General features: G+C 42.1%; 1 protein-coding gene across 2 annotated transcripts in view; it reads right to left on the minus strand.

The window, feature by feature from the left end:
* Positions 1-16740: 16740 nt before the first annotated feature.
* The window catches only part of OBI1 (ORC ubiquitin ligase 1), a 64110-nt gene continuing 60425 nt past the window's right edge, over positions 16741-20425 (minus strand). For both annotated transcript variants that reach the window (XM_075563493.1, XM_075563494.1), the window contains exon 6: positions 16741-19521. In XM_075563493.1, the coding sequence (XP_075419608.1) occupies positions 18003-19521 (1519 nt within the window). In that variant the 3' untranslated portion in view covers positions 16741-18002. The remainder of the gene's footprint in view (positions 19522-20425) is intronic.

Raw genomic sequence — 20425 nt, forward strand, 5'->3', positions numbered from 1 at the left:
AGGGCCCGAAAATTCCCTGCCTCAGAGTGACCCTCTCCTAAAAGCAAGGCTGCTCTTGTGCTTTTTGGAGGTTACCACAGGAGTAGCTTTACAGGAGTAGAAAGCTGTATCTTTGGTTCCTCCAGCCAAGCTGGTGGTTTTGAACTGCTGACTCAGAAGTTAACAGTCTAACTTGGAGTCCTCTCTGCCACTATAAATCTGGATTCTAGCCTGTTATCCTGAAGCCACTGCTTTCTGCTTCTCCTTCCTTGTCGTTCTACTTTTCCTCCTTCCTTCCTTCCTTAAATTCATGCTCAGCACCACTAGGCCGGCGGCGCAAGATGGCGGTGATAACATGAGGTATAAAATGTGGGTACCTATTCTCCCCAAAATGACAGTCTGCGGTGGAGGTCACAGATGAAGAGGTGCTGAGAAAACATTGTGATGTGAGGAAATTGAGTCAAAATATGGCTCAAGGATGTTGTTTGGACAGTGATTCCGCTGCCTTTCTGCTGGACCTCAAGTTAAGTAAAGAGTAGGGCATACTGGGGCTCGGGGTTCTTTCCTTACATTCAGAATCACTCAGCTCACCAAGACGTCACTGCTTTGTTTGTCTGACTTGGCATTCCTGGTAACCGGCCCCACTCTGTGCTAAGGAGGGCCACCATGGGTCTGAGCCTTGGCATTGATTCCTAGACATTTTACCCTCCTCCCTTCATTGGGTCTAATAACCAACACAGAACCTCCGCTCCCGAAAACCATCCCACCCCTCCATTTCATAACTTTGCATTTTATCAAGAGGGGGGATAATGAAAACACAGCTATTAATTTCCAAAGAATTTCCGCCTCCAGGAAAGGAAGTCTATCATCTGCAACAGAGACACATTTCTTTTCCTCTCTATTGTTTCCTCTTCTTCTTTGGCAGGCCCCACTTCACAGTTCATTCGGCAGCTCCTCTTGTCCCAGTTCAGGAAGCATATATTCATTTCTTGGTCTGGGGAGGACCCATAGGAGAAACACAGAGCTGGGCACTAACGAGTGCTGCTGGGGTGAACTCCCCAACTTTGGAAGCTTCCCATCTCCCCCAGCTGACCACATTCCCTTTCTCCTTCCAAACTGCTCCGGAAGTTAGCGCTGTACTGCACAGTCACTTGGACCTGCCAGGACCTCTAATCTACTCTTTCTAGTTGAGCCTGAAAGTTTGTGTGTCAAGTTTGGGGACAAGGAGTTAGTCCTGGGGAAGTCCAAGTAAGTGCACGCAGGGTGGGGGTAGGCCCACAACTTCCTGCCCCTGCTGGAATCCCAGGACTCTGGCCTACCACTCTGACACTTGGTCTCTGCAGAATGGAGGTGGAACTTCACTGTACAGCCTGTTTACTGCATGCTGGACCATCACTTCGCCTAACACCACCCAGTCTAGTGTAGGAGGACTGGAGAGACCTTGAGGGCTGTCTGAGACCCTCTCTGAAGGAGCAGGAGCAGGGTGTGACTGTGTGAGTGTGTGTATGTGGAGGGGGAGGCGTGTGGCCATGTTCAAAGAGACACAGTGTAGGTGTGTGTGTGTGTGTGTGTGTGTGTGTGTGTGTGTGTGTGTGTGTGTGTGTGAGAGAGAGAGAGAGAGAGAGAGAGAGAGAGAGAGAGAGAGAGAGAGAGAGAGTTCAGCTTCAGGCCCAAGGATGGAGTGGAGGAGGTGTAGGTATGGTACCTTGCTTTCCCTCCTGGCTGTCTTTTCAGGCACACACCACTGCAGCTGTGATGCAGTCTCTCAGAAGGAATCTCACTGCTCCTAGTCATGCGCTTCCCACAGTGACAAATAGAGGGGTGTCCTCGCCAGGCAGAGAGGCCTCAGACCTCCTTCCAGTAGCTCCCTGAACCCAAGACCCGCTGCACAGAGCTTACACAGACCTGTTCTGTAGCCCTGACTCGACTGGCTGGTAGAGCCCAGCAAAGCACCAGGAGGAAAGTCCTGGCAGAGCTTTGAGATTCCTGGAAGGCATTGACCTTGACAGCTCTGCCCACCCAGCTGGCCTCTCAGCCCTTGACCCCATTCAGTTCCCAAAGTACAGGTGAATGAGTTATTGGGGTCTAGAAATTCCTCCTCTAAGGCTCCCAGATGCAGGGTCTAGTTTAGCTTAGAATGGAGAATCCTAGCCTGTGTTCAGACTGGGCTGACTGAAGAGTGCTCTAGTAAAACGGTTTTCTTTCCTCTGACTCAAAACCCAACCTCAGTGCCAGGAGTTGGTGCTGACTCTGTAGCTTAATGCTTACGCCATGGGGCGGAGATCCACAGGGTACACAGTTGGAATGACCAGGCTTTCTTTTCACCTAACCAACTGTAGTCACTCAAACTCACTGGCGCAGTCCCAGTCCCACCCAGTCCTCCAGGGTGGCTTCCTGTCAGTTCCATTCAAATGAACTTCCGCTGGAGACATTTCACTCCTTGTCCACCACTGGACTGGGCGATGTCACTGATCCCTTGCCACCTAGAAGACGTGTATCAGTAATGGTCACTGGGTCATTCAGCTTCTTGGCGTCAGAGATAGATTTTTATGCATCTCTGCTCTGTGAACAAAAAACTCACTTGTCTTACCCAAGTCTCACAGTGCTGAGTGACAACCTTATGCCTGTCCAAACGGGGCCCAGCTGCCCCCTCTTGCTGGTTGCCAGATCGGTTTTTCCAGCCCAAGTGGGCAGTGATGCTTCACCAAGATTGGTTACAACCCTCCAATGATTTTGGCTACAAGAGGGACAGAGGCGCCCCTCATCTGCCGGACCCCTTTGAAAGAAAGAGAGCATTGGTCAGAGAAGGGGCTCTCTGGATCCTGAGTTTAAAAGGAAAACGGCAACAAACAAAATTCCACAACCCACGTGCCAGCTCCAGACCCCACGCTGCAAAACCGGAGCCTCCTGCTGGCCGCTGGGCTCCCACCCCACTCCCCGGCTGGTTGGAGGGACCTCCGCGGAGGAAAAGGGGCGCAGAGGCCCCCACCTCCACCTCCAGCGGTGGAGCCCGGAGAAACGGCGCCGCCAATCGCCCTCTGAGAGCTCTGTTCTGCCTCCCGGAGCGCAGTTCTCAGAGGCGCTCAGCTCCTAGCAGGGAATCGCCAAGCAGCGGGGGGAGCAGTGTCCTGTCGCCCCGGCTGGAGAACACTCGTTGACGCCGCAGCCAGCCTCTCCTCCTCCCAGCCACTCGCACAAATCAAAGCCCTTGCGAGGCAATGGGAAATAGTTGCCTTGTCATGTAACACATTTCCCTGATTTATTATAAAATTTTAACGAAATCATGCATATTTTAACAGCCTTTAATCACTGCATGAAAATTTAATTCATGGACTGTAGCGCGTTTAAATAAATGAAGTGTTAATTCATTAGGATTAATTAATTTGTTAAAGGATTGTGTGCAAGGTTAAGGTGGAAAGAAAACTCTTTGTTGGTTTCGCGTCTTAATCGACAGGTTTCGCGAGTGGAAATAAACCGAAAGGAAACCCAAGAGCAAATCGCTTCTTTGGGTGGGGCCTGAACAGGACAAGCTGAGAGCCTACAACACCCCCACCCCCCTGGCGCCCCCCTCCCCCTGCCCCCTCCCCCCCAACCAGGTAACTGGATGCAATTGAAAGGCGCTGGCGGGGTTCTACTCGCGGAGACTGTGTGGGCACTAGTGGGGCTGGGGTACCGGAAGTCGGGAGGGGCAGGTTTGCTGTGAGTCAAGCCTGGAATGGGGGCTCAAAACAGAGCCAGGCAGACTAGACCCCACCTCCCCGCCCCCAGCACCAAAATGACCCCATGGGCTAGGGAGGTCGACCCTTCTGCTCCTCAGAGAGCCAGGCCTTGGCTTAATGGACAGATGATGAGCCAACTCGTTCACCTCTAGTGCCTCCCGCTGCCCAGGAAGCCAACAGATCCAGGCAGTGAAGACGACCCCAGAATCTCAGGGGACTTTCTGAGAGAGGAGGCGGAGCAAAGCCAAATTGGCAAGCTCAGGCTGGAACTATCCCGGAAAGGTTTACAATGAAGAATAATAAAACAAACAAACAAACAAACACCCCCAAACTGCCGTTAGGGACGGATCCTTCAAACCTCTCCTTAAGCAATTGCTAAAGGGGCTGTAATAAGCCAGGTATAGGGCATGGGCAGCTCTCGGCATCCATCAGTAGCCTATGCAAATCATATCATCGCCTCAGCGAAGCTGCCTACTCCGCACGCTGGCCAACAGGCACTCGTGTTTTACACAGAATCCAAACAGACAGCTTTTTGTTTTGTTTTGTTTTCCTCCTCAGTATCAGTAAGTGCCTAAATCAAACCCTTGCCCCTGGGGTCTGGATTTCTACATCTCCAAGGTAGAAATGTAACACGCTTCTACACTTCTTCAGTCCTGTTAACATCTATTAAAAAGGGTCTCCTCCCTTTTAAAGCGCAGCAAGTTTGATACCTCTACCTTGGGACAAAATGGGCAGACGCAACTCAAGGTATTCTGGGCTGCCTGCCTCCATCCTAGAAAACTAAAGCTTGCTAGAGCTTGTGCTCTAGATGGGTTCTTGCAATCTGCATCTTAATAGCTGCTTCCCTTGGAGTGGGGTTCCGAGAATTAAGCAATAAATGTTCACTATGCACTCTGAGATCACTGCTTAAAAGGTTTTCTCTCTGCCAAGTCTTATTACAGGGATCGAGTTACATGTGATAGGCAAAGGCTGTGTTGTAGGGTTCCCACAAATAGGGACGAAAGACCTTCTTAGGAGACTTTGAGAATCTCTTCTAATCGAATATGCCACTTCCCAAAGCTTAACGGTTATTTTCAGTTTCATGCTCTCTGCAAGTTATCCTTCACAGGGACAAAATAACCGTGTCTGTGCTGTATTTTCAATAACTGAAAGGCACCAACGTGCTCAGAAACAGCAAGAGTTCCTGAAAAACCTGATGGTCCAAGACCAAAGTACCTTCTTTGCTCAATGGCAAACCAATGCAGGCATGAAAAATGGTTGACAAGAAAACAAAGCAGTTTTGAGATCAGGAGGCCATCAATCTTAAAAATCAGTTTTCCATTTTAATCAGCTGAGTTATTAAAACAGGCAAAATGTTATTTTGGGATGCAATATCATTTTGGATTTGGATAAAACAAATGAGCACTAAAGATGGTAACTAAAACCCTAATATAGCACATTTCTATAGCCACAGCCTTTTATAAAGGTAGCAAGCAGTCTATATACTCAAACAGAGCACACTGACATTGGGTCAGTTCTGACTCGTTACAGTATAGGACAAGCAACTGTCCCATAAGATTTCCAAGGCTAAAATATTTATGGAGACATGAAATGGCTGGTGAATTCCAAACAATGGACCTTATATGGATATTTACGCTCAGGGACACAAACTGAAAAGTGTCTGTTTCCTTTATGACCAATACATCTCTTGAAAATCACAGCTTGTGAAATTAAGCGATAGAGGAGGGCCAGTTTACATAAAGTTTTATAAACATAAAAGATGTGTATACACCACTCCCATCATGAAGCTGCTTCTTAGTAGTAGACTTGGTCCCAGGAGCACACGCAGAGTTGAAATGTTCACGAATCATTCTTGTAGGAGTGTCTAAAAATTTGAAGTGACCTCAGAATAATGTTATATTTCAAGAACTGGCTGCTCTTCTCTCCTTGCATCATGAAGGTGGTATATGGTTCATGGACACTAGGCAGACACGTTGCCTCATTGACTGGGGAACTGGAATAAGATGGTAGATTACAGAATGACAAAAACTGATAAATTCTGTTAAGAATAGAAACCCGCCTTTGTCTTGTTTGTTTGGTAGCAGTGGTCTCATTGAATATTTATCCTTTTGGGATTTAGGAACTTCATTCAGCGTAAGGTACATTCATGTCATGAGGTGTTTCTTTCATGGTTTTATCACTCTTTTTCAGGGATGCGTAGCATTCCATTGTGTATATGTACTAGTGTTTCTTATCTGTTCTTCTCCTGATGATATTTGGGCCGGTCCCAGTTTCTTGCTATTGTGAGCTGTACCTCTGAACACGAGAGTGTACATGTCTGTCTATGCTATGGCACTTAATTACCTCTTTAGAGCTACTGCTAGATCAGATAGAATTTCTATTCCCAGTTGTTGAGATAGTGCCTATCACATTCAAAAATGGCTGTACTTACTTACAGACCCACTACCAATGTCTACTATGCTGTGGCAACATTTTGATACATGGATCATGACAACCTGTACAAAACCTTGAGAAGAATGGGAATTCCAGAGCACTTCACTGTGCTCCTGCAAAATTTGTACATGGATCACGAGGCAGTTGTGTGAGAACGAGAACATTCTGCTTGGTGCAGTCTGAACTCCCCCAAATCAAGATGGGAGTATACCTAGATAAACAACCCTGAGGAGAAAACAACGGACCAATGGTCCCGGGAAGAAATGGGAGAGAGGGAGGTGGGGGAAAGGAAGTGGTGTTAACAAACTCAGGGACAAGGGAATAACAAGTGATCCAAAATTGTTGGCGACAAGGAGGGTGTAAGAGACCTGGTAGGGCTTGAGCAAGGGTAATGTAACCGAGAGGAATTACTGAAACCCATATGAAGGTTGAGCATGACAGTGGGACAAGAGGAAAGGAAAAGGAAATAGAAGAAAGAACTAGAAGGTAAAGGGCATTTATACAGGTCTTAACATAGGTATGTGCATATGTAAATATACTTATTGATCATGATTGGGAAATAGATCTATATGCATATATTTATAGGTTTAGTATTAAGGTAGCAGATGGACATTGGGCCTCCACGCAAGTACTCCCTCAATGCAAGAACACTTTGTTCTATTAAATTGGCATTCCATGATGCTCACCTTCCAGACACGATTGTTGAAGACAAAAATGTGCATAAGCAAATGTGGCGAAGAAAGGTAATGGTGCTCAGCTATCAAAAGATATAGTGTCTGGGGTCTTAAATGCTTGAAGGTAAACAAGGTACCATCTAGCTGAGAAGCAACCAAGCCCACATGGAAGAAGCACACCAGCCTGTGTGATCACAAGGTGTTGAAGGGATCAGGTATAATAAGGCAGCAAGGGGGGAAAATCATATCATTGTGAATGATGGGGCGTGCTTATGGGGGACCCAAAGCCCATCTGTGGGAAATTGCACATCCCCTTACAGAAGGGTTGTAGGGGGCAGATGAGCCAGTTAGGGTGCAGCGTAGCAACAATGAAACTTACAACTTTCCTCTAGTTCCTAAATGCTTCCTCTTATTGTCATGATCCCAATTATATCTTACAAATCAGGCTAGACCAGAGGATGTACACTGGTACAGATAGGAATTGGAAACACAGGGAATCCAGGACAGATAAACCCCTCAGGACCAGTGGCAAGAGTGGTGACACCGGGAGGGTGGAGGGAAGGTGGAGTAGAAAGGGGGAACCAATTACAAGGATCTACATATAACCTCCTCTCTTGGGGACAGACAAGAGAAAAGCGGTGAAGCAAGCAAGATGTCGGGCCATGTAAAATATGATAAAATAATAATAATTTATAAATTGTCAAAGGTTCATGAGGGAGGGGGAAAGAAGAAGGGAGGGGAAAATGAGGAGCCGATAACAAGGGCTCAAGTAGAAAGCAAATGTTTTGAGAATGATGATGGCAACAAATGTGCAACTATGTTGGACACAATGGATGTATGTATGGATTGTGAGCAGCGTTGTAAGATGCCCCAATAAAATGATTTTTTTTAAAAGAAGAAAACCCTGCTTTGTTTAAAATTAGGGAAGGTGTGTGTTGGGGTTGTATCCTCTCACCATACTTTTTCAATCTGCATGCTGAGAAAACAATCCGAGAAGCTGAATGATATGAAGAAGAATGTGGTATCAGAATCAGAGGGAGGCTTATTAACCCCTGAGGAGAATTTGACCCATTTCCTGAAGGAGATTAAGGAGTGTAGTCTTCAGTATAAAATATGAGTCAATGAAAAGAAAACCCCAATCCTCACAACTGGACCATCATGGTAAATGGAGGAAAAGTTGAAGTTATCAAGGACTTTGTCTTGTTTGGATCCACAATCAATGCTCGTGGAAGCTGCAGTCGAGAGACCCAAGACAAGACTGCATGGAGTAAATCTGCTGGACAAGGCCTCCTTAGAGTACTGAAGAGCAGGACATTATTTTGAGGATTAATTAAGGTGTGCCTGATCCAAACCATGGGAGTCTCAATTACCTCATACGCATGTGGAAATGGGCCACTGAAGAAGGAAGATGAGACAAGAGTTGTGGTCCTGGTGACGAATAGTGAAAATACCGTGGCTTCGCAAAGGAAACACCAATCTAACATGGAAGAAGTGCAGCCAGGGTTCAGCTTAGAGGCAAGGATGGTGAGACATCATCTTACAGACTTTGGACATGTTGTCAGGAAAGACCAGTCCCCGAAGAAGGCCACCATGCTTGCAAAGGTGGAGGAGCAGCAAGAGGAAGGACCTCTAAGAGAGGGCTCGACACAGTGGCTGCATCAATGGGTTCAGCCACAGGAACGATTGTGAGGATGGCACAGGACAGGGCAGCGTTTCATTCTTTTGTTGACTCTGTTGTGCATAGGGTTGCCACAGTTCAGAGTTGACCCGATGGCACAGAATAGCAGCAATGCATACCTCTGCTTGTGTTCTGCCCCTCACTTCATTGGACTGCATGTCCAGTTCAGGTATTGCTGTGTTAAAAGGGATTTATAGTGCTGGGTGTTACAGGTGGTGCCATAGTACTTTCCACAATGGTTGTACATATTTACAAATCCACCAGCAGTGTATATGTGTTCCAATCTCTCCACATCCTCTCCAGAATTTTTTTAAACGTTTTATTAGGGGCTCGTACAACTCTTACCACAATCCATACATACATCAATTGTGTAAAACACATCTGTACATTTGTTGCTCTCATCATTTTCAAAGCAATTGCTCTCCACTTAAGCCGTTGGCATCAGGGCCTCTTTTTTTCCCCTCCCTCCCTGTTACCCCCTCCCTCACGAGCCCTTGATAATTTGTAAATTATTATTTTGTCATATCTTTCCCTGTCTGGCGTCTCCCTTCACCCACTTTTCTGTTGTCCGTCCCCCAGGGAGGAGGTCATATGTAGATCCTTGTAATCGGTTCCCTCTTTCCAACCCACTCTCCCTCTACCCTCCCAGTATCACCACTCACACCCCTGGTCCTGAAGGTATCATCCGCCCTGGATTCCATGTGCCTCCAGCTCCTATCTTCACCAGTGTACTTCCTCTAGTCTAGCCAGACTTGCAAGGGAGAATTCAGATCATGATAGTTGGAGGGAGGAAGCATTTAGGAACTAGAGGAAAGCTGTATTCTTCATCGGTGCTACATCACATCCTGACTGACTCATCTCCTCCCCTAGATCCCTCTGCAAGGGGATCTCCAGTGGTCGACAAAGGGACTTTGGGTTTCTACTCTGCACTTCACCCTTCATTCACTATGGTAAGATTGTTTTGTTCTGATGATGCCTTATACCTGATCCCTTCAACACCTCATGATCACACAGGCTGGTGTGCTTCTCCCATGTGAGCTTTGTTGCTTCTGAGCTAGATGGCCGCTTGTTTATCCTAAAGTCTTTAAGACCCCAGACGCTGTATCTTTTGATAGCTGGGCACCATCAGTTTTCTTTACCACATTTGCTTATTCAGCCACTTTGTCTTCGGCGGTTGTGTAGGGAGGGTGAGCATTTCGGTTTTTTGAATTAGGCTATTATTGTGGGTATAAGGTGATTATATCAATGTCATTTTGATTTACATCTTCTTTATGGCTACTGATTGTGAGCATTTTTTGTATGTGGGTGTTAGCCATCAAAGTATAATTTTTGATGAACTACCAGTTTACATTTTGTCCTTTTTAGTTGGGTCATTTGTTATTTTATTAGATGTTGAAAACTTTATAGTTTTTGGAAAGTTAATCCTTGCCCATTATTCCATTGCTAAAGATTTTCCCCCAACCCATAGACTTTCATTTTACTCTTTCAATGTGCATAAAGTGTTTTATTTTTAGTAAGTCCCAATAATCTATTTTGTCTTCTATTGTGTATACTTCCTTTATTATATTTGATAGTTTGTGTATGACCTGCAGTAGGACCCTTACTTTTGTCAAAGTATTTTCACAGAGAATCCTAATAGCTCTGGGGGTTACATCTAGGACTCTGTCATGGTTAGGAATTATGTAAACTAGACACTCCTGGCTAAAGGTAGAGTTAAACCTGCCAATCAAGTCACAGACTGATGACACCTTCTTGATGACATAAATGTTTTGTGTAAGAGGAAGAAAACAAGGAGAGTCAAACTTTCTTTTGTCCTTTTCCTTCTGCTGGAGTGGATCTTGTGTCTCATTCCTACATCTCCTGGTGAGTCGCCTGTCAATCCAGGAGGTGTCAGGAAACTGATACCTAATATGTACACAATACTTTGATCTTTTCTCTTGTTCTTTCTTGTATTTTTAATGACCTTCTATTTTCTTCATGTATGATGTTCTTGATGCCATCTTACAGCTCATTAGGTCTTCTGTCATGAGTGTTCAATGCAGCAAATCTGTTCTTGAGATGTTCTCAAAATTCAGGTGGGATAGACGAAAGGTAATAATTTTAGCTCCCATGGACTTGTTTTAATTTTCCTCAGCTTCAACCTGAACTTACATATGAGCAATTTATGGTCTGTTTCACAGTCAGTTATGGAGCTTCTCCATTGCCTCTTCCCATAGATATAGTCAGTTTAACTTTTGAGCTTTCCATCTGGAAAAATCTGTGTGGCTAGTTGTTGAAAAAAGATATTTGCTATGAATAAGTTGTTGGGCAGCCAATACTGACAGATAGAAAAGAATAGTAAGTATTCTAAAGTTGATGTATTTGAGGAATTGAATTGTACCTGAGAGGAATTAGGGAAATGTGAATGATGGGTAAACATAACTGTGGGGTAGGATAGAAAATATATACATAAATATATATGCATATGTAACAAAGAAGCAGATGGACTTTAGGCTTCTAATTAAATCCTACCTCAGTACAAGAACGGTTTGTCATAATAATGTGGCATTATATGATACTCATGGGTGCATAAGGAAATGTGGTAAAGAAAGCTGATGGTGTCCGACTATCAAAATACATATCATCTGGGGTCTTAAAGACTTGTAATTAAACAAGCTGCCATCTAGCTGGGAAGCAACAAAGTCCACATGGAAGAGGTATACCAGCCTGGGAGATCATGTGTCTACAAAAAGAGGTATCAGATGTTCAAATATATGCAACCAACTCGATGTGAAGGGGCATGGATACAATAAAGAGCCAAGACTCACCTGCAAGGAAATTGTACAGTCCCTCTCAGAAGGGCAATACAGAAAGGATGATAAATTCTTTCTGTTGTATGGCACTGATGAACCAATTATCTGCCAGTTCTTTAACGTTTCCTCCCCTTACATGCACCTCCACAAAAAATTTTTTTAATTCACTCACAAGGTGACAGTGGAAGTGTCCACACTGGATCTGCTGGGCTGAGCTTTAAAAGCAGCCTGGCCACCCTCCTGGACCCCTACAAGACCAGCAGCTGCTAATTAACAACCTGGGATTTGTAAATGACACAATCTTGGTAACTGAAAGTGAGGGCGACTAAAAGCATTTGGTGATGGAGTTAAAGGACTGCAGATCAATGATTGAAGCCTTCAGTAATTATCACAACTCAATGTAAAGAAGGTCCAAATTCTCACAATTTGACCAATAGACAACATAATAAAAAATAGAGACAAGATTGAAGTTGCTAAGGATTTCATCTTGCTTGGATTCACAATCAATGAGCATGGAAGTAACAGTCAAGAGATCAAAAGACGTGTTGCATTGGGTAAATCTACAGCATACGATGTTGTTAGAGTATTGAAAAGCAAGGACATTACTTTGAAGACTAAGATTCTTTTGATCCAAGGTATAGTATTTTCAATTGCCTTATATGCATGTGAATTTGATATTGAATAAGGAAGGCTGAAAAATAACGGTGGTGCTGATGAATAATATTGAAAGTACCATGAACTGCCAAAAAGACAAGAAGTCTGCCTTGGAAGCGTGGGAGAGTCCTGCCTTAGAGTCAAAGATGAAGAGATGTCACCTTATATGCTTTGGACATGTTGTCAAGAGAGACTACTTCTTGGAAAAGGACATCATGCTTGGGGCAGCCAAAAAAGATGAAGGCCCTCAATGAAAGACATTGACACATGGCTGCAACATGGACTCAAACATAAGAACAAACTGAAGACGGGCAAGATCACGCGGTGCTTGTTCTGTTGTGTAAAGGATTGCTATTTGTCAGAACCGATTGGATGATAACTAACAGCAACAACATATACAACACCTATAAGCATCACTGAGTTTGCTTCTCTAAAGAACTGAACCCAACAGTCTCTAATCCACGTTGAGTTTGTTTTTGTGCATGGGGAGAGTTTAATCCTGTTTAATTCTTCTGCATATGGTGATCCCTTTTTCCCTCAACATCATTTGTTGAACTGGATGTTCCTATCCCATTTGATATTTTTTGATTCTTTGTTAAAAAATGTTTTGCTTCTAGGTGGATGAAGTTACTTTTGGCCTTTCTATTGTGTTCCATTGTACTAGTACCAGCTCGTTTTGACTACTGTGGCTATGAAGTAGGTCTTGAAGTCAGGTAGTGTGAAGCCTCCTACTTGGTTAAGTTGTTTGCTTACCCTAGGTCTCTTTCCTCTCCATGTGAAGTTGGTAACTCACTTTTCCATTTCTGTAAAGAATGAAGTTGGGATTTGGATTGGAATTGCTTTGTATATTAGAGATTAGGTAGAATTGACACTTTCACAGTATCGTTTTCCTATCCATGTATACAGGATGTGATTCTTTACATTGTTTATGAGGTATATTAACATTAATAATTTTTTTACAAATGTTGAACCATCTTTGCATCCCTGGTATGAACCGTGCTTGATCATAATTCTTTTTGGATATGTTGTTTGATTTTATTGACCAGAATTTTGTTGAGCATTTTTGCAGCTATGTTGATAAGATACATGGGCCTGCAGTTTTCTGTCTTTGTTTGGTCTTTACTTGGTTTGGGTATCAAGGTTATGCTTGGCTATTCATAAAATGAGTCTGGAAATTTGTTGTCCTTGTTTATCTTCTGGAATAATTTGTGTAACACTGATAGCATTTCTACGATGAACACTTGGTAAATTCCCCTGTGATGCCATATGATCCTGGCCTTTTCTTGGTCGGAAGTTTCTTGATGATGCCTCTGTCTTCTTTTGTTAAGGTTTTCTACATCCATCTGAATTTGTGTAGATGATTTTTTTAAGGTATTTGTCCAATTCTTTAAGGTAAACAAACTTGTTAAGAGTACTGTCTACTGTAGTAATGTAATCCTTTTTATTTCATTTGGATCTCTTGTGATGTCCTCCCCCATGTTTCATCTCAAGTCCTAAATATTTATATCTCTTTTTTCTTTTACTTTGTTAAGTTTGCCAGTGGTCTGTCAATATTATTAATCCTTTCAAACTACCAACTTCTTGGTGTGGTTTTTTCCATTTTATTTATTTTTAAGTTTGTTCATTTCTGCTGGGTTTTTTTTTCTGTTGGAGGGTTTATGTTGCACTTATTCCAGTTGTTGAATGTGTTAAGGTGTTAATTTCTTTTTATGAGTGCATTGATTATTGTAAATTGGCCTCTGATAACTGTTTTACTGTGTCCCAAAGGTTTTAGTATGGTATCATTCTTGTATCATTCTCATCTTTTCAAAGAATTTCTTAATTTCATTTATTTGATCTACTACGCATTTTTTAGTAATAACTTGTTCAGTCTTTGCTTTGTCTGTTCACTCGCCATGTGTTTGTCTTTATGTTCCTGTTTTCTTTTGATTTAGTTTCATAGGGCTGTGATTTGAATGGATTGTAGGATCTCAATGTGTTGAGTTTGTTGAGACTTGCTTTTTGGCCTAACATACCATCTATTCTGGAGAAAGTTCCATATGCACTACAAGAATGTATATCGTATTGCTGTTGGATGGAATGTCCTGGATATACACAGGAAGTCACGTTGGCTGCCTTTATTGTTAAGTTTTGTTTCTGTAGTGGTTTCTTTCCTGATGGTCTGTCTTTTCTTGACAATGGTGCGTTGAAGTTTCCTGTTAGTATTGAACTGGTTTTTGTTTTTTTTGTTTTGTCTCTCCTACTCTGTGAGGATTCGATGAATGTATTTTGAGGGCCTTTCACTGGGGGAACATGTTTATTATAGTCTTCTCAGTCTATTGTTCCTTTAATCATTATGTAATGCCATTTCTTATGTCATTATTTGTCTTGAAGTCTATCTTTTCAGTGATTAATATTTCACCTTTTTTTTACTGTCACATACTTGACATGGTTTTGCATAGGCATTGATTTTTCATGTTTGTCTTGCGTCTGAGGTGTTTCTTATTAAAAGCATATTGATAGGTCTTAACTATCCAGCCTGCTACTCTCTTTCTCTTGATTGATGCAATCAATCTATTAATGTTCAGTGAGATTATTAGGGATGTGTTGCTTTTTGAGTTGCGTTTGTCGTGTAGTTTCTTTGTTCTTCCTCTATTTCTGTGCTGGTAATGAAGGCTGCTTTTTTTGTGTGCTGGTTTTTGAGGAATTGTCTTGTATTTTGGTCTCATGTTTCTGTTATTTTTTTGGAGGGTGGGGCCATAGTTCATCTGCGAACATTGTGTTTAGAGTCCAGTTTGCTTAGTGGGAGTTCAAAATTGGAAGTGGCCTATGGTATAGCTTATGAAGGCTGCTGTGAACTTGAACAGGAAGAGTCTAAGTTGTTGTATATAGTACATATCCTGGGTCACCAAAGACTGAATAAAAATGAGGTCATTAGGACCCAATTAGGGATAGGATACTGAAACTATTCTTTTATTAGTGGTCTATATATTTAAGATGCAGCTTTTCCCCCAGTGGCAGGCTTCCTCACCTGGCTTACCCACTGACCAAAGTGCATTTGCCTTCTCCAAGTCAGACATGCCTCTACCCTAGGAAATTTCAAATAAATTCCTCTTTCACACCTCTCGAGTCAGCTCTGATTCATAGTGACCCTATAGAACATGGTGGAACTGCCCATGTGGGTTTCACATAAAGACTGTACCTCTTCACTGGAGTGGCTGGTGGTTTCAAACTGTGGCTAACAGCCCAATGCATAATCACTACACTACCAGGAATCTTTATAAATTCATCTAATTGACAAATGTGGACTCCCATGCGTGAGTGAGGAAACGTACAAGCGGTGGAATCTGAGATGCAGCTTCAAAATAAAACTACCTTTATTCCAGCACTGTTAGCTCACAAGCCTTGTAAAGAATGGAAAGAGACAAGTCATTAGCCCAGCACTTGCTCTTCATGAAAGACAGGGCTGCTTTTATGGTCAGTTTGGATGTGTGCACATATTTTAAGATAGGGAAGACCACCATCATGTGGTACACATGTGAATGTGTAGTTAAAATAAAAATCTCCACAAATTATTCTCTTTACTTGAGGCGTGTCGTGGTTTGACAAGATTAAAATGTGCTGTGGAGTCTCCAGGGAGGAGGCGGAGCGCGGTTTCTGAAGATAAGCTGGAGAATTTTTTTTGAAGAAAAGAAAAAGACCACTGCCACGGAGTCAACTTTAACTCATCGCAATCCTGTGGAAGATCTCCCAAACTCAAAAGTCCTTATTGGAACAGACTGCCCCATCTCTCCATTCTTCAATGGAGTGACTGGGGCATTTGAACCGCTAATGTTGCGGTTAGCAGCGCCACCAAGGCTGCAGCGCCACCAAGGCTGCAGTGCAAATATATATTCAGGTTCAAAATGGGCACATTCTTGGGAGGGTGACTGGCAGAATTAAGAGCAAGGCTTACCCCAAGCTGATCATGTGACTATGCAAAAACCTGGATTTCTACATTTCATCATTTAATTGAGTTTCTAATTTCCTATACCCTTTTAAAAGATATTTGAGCTGCTAATATCTCTGCAAGTGCCTATTAGCTTTGTCAGAAAGACAAAATAATGCACAAGTAATTGTTGGAAAAGATACACTACATATACCAAAATAAAAATTACGCTGTCAATGTTTTTGGTCTATTCTACAAGCAAAATAGTATTGTAAATTATAAAAGTAATTTGCTATCTTTAAGGTCTTGTTGAATTCTAAGGGTTGGTAGGGTTTGTTTTTTTTTTTGCTTTGTTTTGTTTTTTTGTAAACGACTAGAAAGAACGTATTTTAAGGTTTGTGGGCCATTTGGTATTTGGCAGCTTTTCATCTCAGCCTCTTACAGTGGAAAAGCAGCCACGGATCCCGAGTAAACCAAAGAGCAGCCCGGGTCAGGTAAGACTTTATTTACATATGCTAACAGGGAAGGACACGCAGAAAAGGAGGGTTAGAGTGGCCGCAACACTCAGAGAAATGAACTCATATCACTAAATGCTACAAGAAGAAGCCGCTCGGGTTGTTTTGCCTTGTACATTCCCAACAACACCAAAACAAGTTATGTATAAAAAGACTTTATTTACAAATGCTGGAATTTTAATATGTCATGACATGAAATATTCTTTGAATTTTTTTAACCATTTAAAAATGTAAAAACTATTTTTGACTCACAAGCCTTACATAAATAGGAGGTGAGCTTTATCTGGCCCATGGAGCACAGTTTGCCAATCCCTGCACCATAGCAATTAAAAACAGTAACTTTTGTTCCTCTTTATAAGCCATTTCAATACTTGAAACAACATCAAGGATACAGTGCTATGACATCTTTTATTCAACTCACACGGAAAAGCATGCAGTATTAATGCAAACCATTACAGCATGAATGGAAAATGTTCAGTGTACATTAAACAAGTCATCAGCAAACAAACCCATTTTTAAAGACCCGAACAAGAAAAATAATACACTTTCAGAGCCTAAATTAAAAATTGTGCTCTGCATTTCCCTATCCTCATCCCTACCACATACACTTGTCATGAAAAAAATTTCTTTTAAAGAAATTGTTTTACATAAAAGATGTTGTGCATGCCAGATGAAACTTAATTTTTCATAAGCATGGGAAACAGTTAAGTAAGAAAGCTACCATGCACAGAGTTTACATAAAGATCAGGAACATGCAAACAAGAACTGCATTCCAAAAAGGCTTCTCTGGGATGCCAGTGGATCAAGACCATGGAAACGAGTGCTTTTAGGGTTGTACATCCGGAACAATGACACTACAATGTTTACCTTCCTCTACAGCTCCACACCAAGGAGGCATACCATCTTCCAAGGCCCCCATGCCACCTTTCCATTTTCTGATATTCCACACACATGAAAAGGTAGGCAACATAACCCACCTGACATAGAATATGTATTTTCAAATAGAAAATGTATTTTTTTGGCATTATCGGGATGTTTGTACAAATACTGGGCAAAACACAATGCTTAACAAATGGAAACATATACATAAAATGTGTTTTTTTTAAGTAAGTGAATAATGAACTACAGTGGGAGTGCTATTTCTCAATCATAGCCTTGCCTAAAAGTTAGGCCACCACTAAACATAAAAAAAGAGGCACGTAAAAACATTTCCACCCTAGGAAAAACTTTTAAAAGAAATTCAAAAGTGTTTTTATGGGCAGTGTACAGTCAACACTACAAGTTTTATTTTAAAAATCCAAGTGAGATAACTGAGGCAGATCAATAGGCCCCTGTGTCTAACAATAAGCTAAAACTTAAAAAGCAAGATACGCCTAATCCAGAGATGTATGTCCTTTAAAAACAAAACCAACAACCCTTTCTCTACCTCCTGTGATCAGAAAGGTTCCCACATAAAACATACTCACAAGACTGAACTCTTCAAAATGAACAGTATTCTGGGTATAGGTATTAATCCATGATTCTGACTTGACACTTGGCATCTTTAAAGATTATCGATCTAAAACCATATAGAATCTTTCTGATGAAAAAAAGGAAAAATTAACTTTTAGAACTCTCAGGACAAAAACATAAAGGATGCCTTTCTAAGAAATCAACTTTTAGTTGTCTTCGAGGGGCTGGCATTGGAAAGGCTGCTCTGGATTTTTCTTTTCGTTGAATGACTCACATTTTTATTCTTCTTTTCAGGCACAAAAGAAGTGGACCAAGGAGACTGAAGGTGGTTATGAAGACCATGCATCTCTGAGGATATTTTAAACAATGATGATCCAAACCTTTGATCTTCAAATAGCCGGTGTGAGCTGTTTAACAAAACTCCCTGGGAAAATTCTGTCTGAAACAAACAGCCTGGAGGTTTGAATTCGTTAGTTCCTGGATTTGAACTGGGATGGAGTGAAAAATCTTCATTCATATCTTGGTCAGATGGAGGGAGAAGGAAAAAAGAAGTGGATTTCCATTCATTTCCATTTTCTAACTGATCAGTAGAGAGAGAACCATTGGAAAGGTTTGGCTTAGTTCTTTCTTCCAATTTATCTGGTTCATTAAGAAATTCACTGCTTTGTGATGACTTTGATAAAGCATCCAAATCTGTTGACTTAAACCCATTATTACAAGGGCTCTTGCTATTGTCTGATTCTGACATCATGGAATCCAATTCAGAGATTTTGTCAAGGTAAGCAGCATCCATTGATGCTTCACTAGATGTTCTTGTCCGATTAATTTCAAAAGATCGGATAGAGTTCAGCCTTTTGGATAAGCATGAGCCTGATTTCTCACTCGATTTTGAAGCTACTGCCCCGGCAGAATTTACCATGGTGTTCCTCTCTGAGCTTTCAAAGCCCAAGCTTTGGGCATAGCTTGTGGAACAATCCCAAAACCCAGTCTTTGCAGAAGTGAAGCCATCTGCTTTCCTTTCCTTTTCACTTATACTTCCATCCTCTGCAGAAGCTTTCCTACAGACACTGGGAGACTCACCAAACACCAGTTTTCGGAGATGGTTTGAGTGCTTTTTGGAATTGCCTGCTTTGACCACCGGGCACTCCCTATTTTCTGGAGTACTGAGCTGAAGGCAACTAAGGGACAAATGAGGACACGGAGCGGGAAGATCAAAGAGCTCTTCATCTTTGTAGTGTCCGCATTCACTGGCTTTATCAGCCCACTCTCTTTCCATGTAAGTGTCCATACCTGTATCTGTCACATCTAACATGGTTTCTACCTGTTTTTCATAAAGGTCTTTGTTAGAACAATTTAGTTCTGTTTTGCTGGTGCTTTCCTGCCTGGCCAAACAAGTCTCAGAGAGTCTGCTGCTGGAAGGCTTTGCCAGGTGAGAGGAACTTGAAGTAGAAGAGCTAGGCTGTTTTCTGACACCATCCTCTTGGCACTTCAATGCCACCTCCTCCTCACTGACGTCGTTTCCCTTGCCATCTGTAGCAAGTATTCTCTGGCTAACGGCATTCACGGCTTCTTTCTCATCACTCTTTAGCTGAGCAACTTGAGATTCTAGTTCCTCTATATATTTATCACTTCGTTCCAAGGCTTTCTTGAGGCGATTGGTTTCACGTTCATATTGCTCTACTTTGGACTGAAGGGCAGCAACTGTAAACCTTCCAAACCTGCAAAAACCAGAATAATAGGAAATCTTTTAACTTGTGCTTTTTCTTTCCTTCTCAAAGTTTAAGAGCAAACTGTGTTGGCCTTTCTAATCTCATATAGGAAACAGTAAACATTTCAGATCATTCAGTCAGCACAGCAAAAGAAATGGCAGATATAATGTCATATAAAAAGGATTTCTTCCCCTAATGTAACTCTAAGTATATCATAATAATGGCAAAAATCTAATGGGATACGTTTGTGTCAAGCCAGACTGTTGGTGGTGGCGAGACAGAAACTTGCTGATCAGTTTCCTTCTCAGAATCAGTGCTATCTAGCCAGCTCATACATGCATGCATAGCCATCCCCTAAAACAAAGGCAAAGATTTATGATAACGTTTGAACAGTGGCCGACATCTTGAAATATTTACATTCAATCATTTTCCTGCTGTACAGCAGTGTTTTACAATTTATTTCTTATACAATGTCACCTTGTCAAACATAAAATGCAATTTGAAATTCAAAAATCTTAGTAGTCCCAGGAGGGGTGGTTTTAAATACTTATTTGTCCGCTTTCAATTATATTCACCCTTGATCTGAAGCTTTTACTTAACTTTCTGAGCACTGGGCTTTAATTCATTTCAATGCTGCTTATTTTTGACGCATAACCATATAGGACACAAACCTTATTTCTTCCAACTCTGAAATACAAAGTTAGTGCTGTTGGTTCTAATACATTGTGCATAAAGTCATTTTCACAAGCGAAGCATTTTGGTGAATACCTAACGAGAAAATCAAAATGTCACCCCTTATATCCAAGATAATGTTTTTATTATTCCCTCAAGAATGGGCACCGGTTCAGCTAACAATTTTCGAGCACCTAGGATGAGCGAAAAGGAGCCGCATGGTGACAGTGGACTATGATTT

The sequence above is a fragment of the Tenrec ecaudatus genome, chromosome 11 (assembly GCF_050624435.1).
Source record: "Tenrec ecaudatus isolate mTenEca1 chromosome 11, mTenEca1.hap1, whole genome shotgun sequence".
In the NCBI taxonomy this organism is placed as follows: domain Eukaryota; kingdom Metazoa; phylum Chordata; class Mammalia; order Afrosoricida; family Tenrecidae; genus Tenrec; species Tenrec ecaudatus.